Genomic DNA, 6,375 nt, shown 5'->3' with positions numbered 1-6,375 from the left:
TTCATATATTTTTTTATTAAATTTAAAATTTAAATATAAATAACATTTTATTAATTAATTCAAAAAAAATTTATTAAACAAATTTTGTTACAAAAGTTATATACCTTATTATGATACCTATTTTTTCTCATTTATTTGAAAATAGTCATTTATCCACTTTTTAAAATGATTATAGATTCGAATTTTCAAACTAACTATACCCGGTACATTTATATACGCCCAAAAGAAACATTTAAAGGATATAATGATTTAGATCAACATAACAAATGTAACAAATTTAAAATTGAAATATTGAGTAAAAATACCATTAGAATAAACAAAGAGGAACTATACATAAACAAATATTAACATTAAACAATAAGATTATTTATTAATACAAGGTTGAAGAATGCACATTCCTCATTCATTATTCCCTCTTTGTAGCTAAAGTCTTGATCAATCCCTTTACAATTTTCCTAAACCATATCAAATTCAACACAGAAATCACAGAAGGTACAACTAAAACCAAGCAAATTCCAGCTTTTTGTATCTGCATAATCTGTTAAATAATAGATAATTAATCAGCAGTATAAAAAACACTTGATCAATTAATTATAAAACTAACTTTCTTACCTCATCAAAGTGCAAATAGATATGATAGAACACATAGATAAATAAAACTATTCTCGCAACCTGCATTTCATCTCAACTTCAATTTACCATCTACATTCGAATTTACAGTTGCGAAAAAACAATCCACTCACCAGCCATGCCAAGATCATAATGAAACCATTTATCAGATAAATTGTCGACTTCTTCAATCCAGCAACATCGAGATACCTTTCAAGTTTCAACCACACACAAAATCAGAAAAATAAAAAACAAAAACAGTGATAAAACAAAAAAGTCAAGACATTAAGGAGGCTGGTTGGATGTCTACCATCTCAAATTTATTGATGGAGTAGTTGTCTCAGAGATAAGAACCATAAATGTATAGACCTGTCCTACCCCTGTCCATACAGCATATGTAACCGCTGCCAAAGAAAGAAGATGATGAACCACCTGAAATATGCACCCCAAGTTTATCCATTTACACCATCTATGGAGATGAAAGTTCTTCTTTTTTATGCATCAATTGTAAATTTGATTCAACTTACATACTCCATTCCACCAAGAGAAGGGTAAAACCAGAGTATCATTACAAGGTCAGTAAGGAAATACCCAACAGAAACCTGTTGAGAAATGTAAATATGATTTAATCCTCAACTATCTACATATATATATCTTGATCAAGAAGATGATCAGTTTATTATTATACAATATGGTACCGATAATCCAAATGTAGATTCTGGGGAATTCCGGAATGTGACAGGGTTTGTGAAGGTATCATTTGTAACAAAAAGATCCGACCAAAAGACATAGTATAGAGACCATAGTGTGATGAAAAATGCATGAATTGTAGATATTGCCCTGGAAGGAAGATTAAGAAAGTGAAATTGGGGAGAAAAAATTACAGGGAATAAAAAGGGACAAGACCTGTTATTCCACTCAAGTTGCTTGAAACTGGTGAGCCCAGAATAAGTATTGAATTGCATTTTACTGATCATTTGAGCTAGATTATAAACCTGGAAAAAGAATAAGGATTTCATATGATGGAAAAGAAGGGGAGATGATCAGGCTTATGTTTACCATTTTGGAAGCCAGAATACCAACAATAATGCCTGCATAAGGGATCAAAGTTTCAGAAAATAAATAGCCTCCTCCTGATGCTAACACCATCGTTTTTGATTAGCCGGAAAAGAGGTCGGAAGGTCACCGGAATTAGAAGAGGTGAGACGGACGGAAGGGTGTTCTGAATCGTGTGTGGCAAGGAATTGGGAAAGAAATAATACAATCAATTCGTTGTGTTGCGTGTTGTGTAGAGAGAATAATGTCCACGAGAAGCTTCTTAGCTTGTAAGTAATAGTATTGAAGACTGAAAGGACGTTTTATTAAAAGTCTTCTTTTTTTACAAAGTTAGGATGGAGCTTCATTAAACTTTTGAAAAAAATATTGTGTATAAAATCATTAAAATTATGTTCATGCCATCACGTTTTTTATATATATATTATATCTTATTCTTCAAATAGATCTTATCATTACAAAATTAAAAAATACAATAAAAATAAAAATAAATGCATTGTAGTCATCAGCGTTCGTCACTGTTCCCCGCTCCAACGCTTCATCAGCGATCAACTTAGCGTTTTAAGGAGTAAAACGAAGCCTAGATAGGTTTGAAATTTCAGAGCCCGTGTTTTTCAGATTCGATTCTCCCGTCAAATTGAATTCGTTTTCGAGATCCAATTGAATTCATTCGAAAACTTACTAACAATCTAAAAATCGAATTCAAATCCAAATCATGAAATTAAGTAATCATGCAATATTTAAAAATACATGAACTAAACTAAAATGTAAAAATTTCAAATTTTGTTCATGACATTATTTACAATCAGGGTCGACCTCAAGGTAAGCCTAACAAGTCCACAATTTAAGGCAAACCACCCTCCAGAGCATCCCATTTAATAAAATAAATAAAATATTACTACATTTTATAAGCGTAAAAAGATCTAATCAAATGGTTTAGGATGAAAATTTAAAATTATTATTTGGTCATGGGTTATAATATCACAAAAAAAAAACTATTTTTTTGTTAATTTATTTTAATTTTCAAAATTCATATTTTTCCAGAGGCTGGGCAACCTAAAACTCGAGGCCGACTCATTTACAATGAGATTGACAACTTACAGTGAGTTAAAAAATACTCTTAGTCTCTTATTGAAGTTTTAGTGGCGGATTGTAGTAGATCGAGAGGTTGATTGATGATAGGAGGCTTTATTCCTCTTCTTCGTCTTGGTTAGGGGATCCTTCCCGCTTAAAGTCGATTTGATCTCGAACAAACCATTAATGACTTTATCGACCGTATTTATCCTCTCGACGAGTAGGACAAACTATGAACATGTGGGAAATGATGAAGATTCAAGGAAGCTAGTTGTTCTTATTTGTACAACGCACGTTGGGCGCAGTCTGTGGATTTTCGTCAGCGTTCTTTGAGGCCATGGTGTTCCTTGCCTAGGTTGTTAGTATGAGCATTAGTTCGAGCATTAACCTCCTGGTAGGGGTGAGCATAATTTGGATTTACCCGAACTCAACCTTAACCCAAACTCAAAATATTAATTTTGGTTGGTTAATATGGGTTGGGTTGAGTATGGGTTGGGTTGAGTTTGGGTTGGGTTGAGTTTAATTTGGGTTGGTTAGGGTTACCCAAATTACCCAAATTATATAAATTTACTTTAATTCTCTATTATTAATCCAATATAAACTAATCATCTTCCAACTTTAAGTCGGACATGTTTTTGACATGTCTAACACGTTTTTGACATGTTTAACACGCTTTCACACGTTTAACACGTTTACCATGTTTTTAATATTTATAACACGTTTTCACACATATAACACGTTTTTACGTTTTTGACACGTTTAACACGTTTTTGACATGTTTAACACGTTTTCACACTAATAACATGTTTTTCATATTTTGTCACGTTTTTGACATGTTTAATACGTTTAACACGTTTTTGACAAGTTTAACACGTTTTTGGCACATTTGTTTATACATTTTTAGCACATTTAACACGTTTTTAACATATTTAACACGTTTTTGATAAGTTTAACACAATTTTCACGTTTTTGATATTTTAACACGTTTAACACGTTTTGATATGTTTAACACATTTAACATGCTTTTCACATTTTTGACATGTTTAACACGTTTTTGACATATTTGACACGTTTTTCACATATTAACACGTTTTTCACATTTTTAGCAGGTTTAACACGTTTTTCACATTTTTGGCACGTTTAACACGTTTTTCACATGTTGAACACGTTTTTGGCTCATTTAACAAATTTTTAGCACATTTAATATGTTTTGGCACGTTTTTGGCACTTTTAACACATTTTTGATAGTCCAACACGTTTAACACATTTGTGCACATTTAACATATTTTTGACATATTTAACATGTTTTTTTGCATGTTTTTGGCACGTTTTGATAAGTTTTAATACGTTTTTGTCATGTTTAACACGTTTTGACATGTTTAACACGTTTTTATGTTTTTGGAACGTTTAACACGTTTATCACGTTTTCGCACGTCAAACGTGTGAAAAATGTATTAAACGTGTCAAAAATGTAAGAAACATGTTAAACGTGTCAAAATCGTGTTAAACGTGTCAACATATGCCAAAAATGTGGAAAACATGGAAAACGTGTCAAAATGTGTTAAACGTGCCAAAAACGTTAAAAATGTATTAAAAATATGTTAAACATATCAAGAATGTGTAAAACGTGAAAACTATATTAAATGTGTAAAACATGAAAACTATATTAAATGTGTTAAACGTGTTAAACGTGCAAAAAACGTGAAAATGTGTCAAAATGTGTCATAATCGTAAAAAACAGGTCAAACGTGTCAAAAACGTGTTAAACGTATTAAACTTTCAAAACATGAAAATAGTGTTCAGCGTGTTAAAATGTGTTAAATGTGCCAAAAACGTGTTAAACGTGTCAAAAACGTGTTAAACATGTGAAAAACGTATTAAACGTGTCGAAAACGTGAAAATGTGTTGAAACGTGAAAATATATCAAAAACATGTTAAAAGTGTCAAAAACGTGGAAAACGTGTTAAACGTGTGAAAACGTGCTAAACATATCTAAACGTGTTAAATGTGTCAAAAACGTGTCAAAATGTGTCATAATCGTGAAAAACGTGTCAAAAACGTGTTCAATGTGTCAAAAATGTGTTAAACGTGCCAAAAACGTGTTAAACGTGTCAAAAACATGTTAAACGTGTGAAAAACGTATTAAATAAGTCAAAAATATTTATTTAGGATAAATGAATATAACATTTTCTTTAAATAACTAGTTAATTTATTTTTGCATTTTAATTTAATTATTTTGGGATAAATTAATTTAATTTTTTTCTAAATAATTATTTAATTTATTTTGACACTTAATTTAATTATTTTGGGATAAATTGATAAAATATTTTCTCTAAATAATTATTTTTTGAGCCTATAACTTTTGAAAAGTTATTTTAGAATTATTTAAATATTTTTATAAATTGAGTAAGTGATATTTTAAATGAAGGAGGGTTGAAATGAAGAGAGAAACTCGTAACCCGGATATAATTATGGGTCCACTTCACCAATGTAAAATCAAGTTTGAGAAGCACCATTCAGTGAACATTGCTTCACTTTACTCCCTACTCATTATAAATGTATAATACATTTAATTAACATTAAATTCACTTATTTATATCTAATGTAACTGCAAAACAATATTAATTATTTTATATTGTATAAATATATAACAACATATTTATAAATTTATTTGTGATATATTTAAATTAATTTGTATGAATAATTTTATAATTTATATAATTATATATTAAATATATATATATATATATAACTCCATTTAAAAAAAAATCTGTAAGATATTTGAATAAATTTGTAAAATAAAATATTTTAAAATTTATTTGTAAGATATTTAAATGAATTTATTTTAATTATTTTATATTTTATATAATTATATATTAAATATATATATATATATATATATATATATATATATATATATATATATATATATATATATATATATATAAAACAACATGTTCAAAAATTTATGTAATATATTTAAATAAATTTGTAAAACAAAATATTTTAAAATTTATTTGTAAGATATTTAAATAAATTTATTTTAATTATTTTATATAATTATATATTAAATATATATAAATGTTCACATAAAACCATTAACGCATTTATGTAAAAACATTTATACGTTCATGTAAAAACATTTATGCCTTTATGTAAACCTACAAGTGAAAAAAAATGAAATAAGCGCTACCTGGTGATACTTGTTTCACTAAATATTTACAACGCTCAAATAAGTGAAACAAACGCTACTTGATGAGGCTTGCTTCACTAGGTATTTACAGCGCTCAAAGGAGTGAAACAAGCGCTACCTAATGAGGTTTGCTTCACTAAATATTTGTAGCGCTGAGAAGAGTGAAGCAACTACCTAATGAAGCAAACTTTACTAAGTATTTACATTTGTAAGATATTAAATGAATTTACTTTATTTATTTATATTTTATGTAATTATATATTAAATATATATATATAATAATATGTTCAAAAATTTATGCAATATATTTAAATGAATTTGTAAAACAAAATATTTTAAAATTTATGTTTAAGATATTTAAATAAATTTATTTTATATTTATATAATTATATATTAAATATATATATAAATGTTCATGTAAAACCACTAACACATTTATGTAAAAA

At 28.1% G+C, this 6,375-nt stretch overlaps 1 protein-coding gene across 1 annotated transcript; it reads right to left on the bottom strand.

The window, feature by feature from the left end:
- Nucleotides 1–350: 350 nt before the first annotated feature.
- On the bottom strand, nt 351–1,859 carry LOC124921985 (TLC domain-containing protein 4-B-like). The gene is made up of 7 exons (XM_047462697.1): nt 1,669–1,859; nt 1,516–1,604; nt 1,308–1,449; nt 1,137–1,211; nt 920–1,041; nt 744–819; nt 351–672 (listed from the first exon to the last, which is right to left on the bottom strand). The coding sequence occupies exons 1-7, from the start codon at nt 1,756–1,758 to the stop codon at nt 592–594; spliced, it is 675 nt and encodes a 224-aa protein (XP_047318653.1). The 5' UTR covers nt 1,759–1,859; the 3' UTR covers nt 351–591.
- Between the last annotated feature and the right edge of the window lie 4,516 nt (nt 1,860–6,375).

Source organism: Impatiens glandulifera, chromosome 1 (genome assembly GCF_907164915.1).
Source record: "Impatiens glandulifera chromosome 1, dImpGla2.1, whole genome shotgun sequence".
Taxonomy (NCBI): Eukaryota; Viridiplantae; Streptophyta; class Magnoliopsida; order Ericales; family Balsaminaceae; genus Impatiens; species Impatiens glandulifera.
This window is presented reverse-complemented; position numbering and strand designations above follow the sequence as displayed.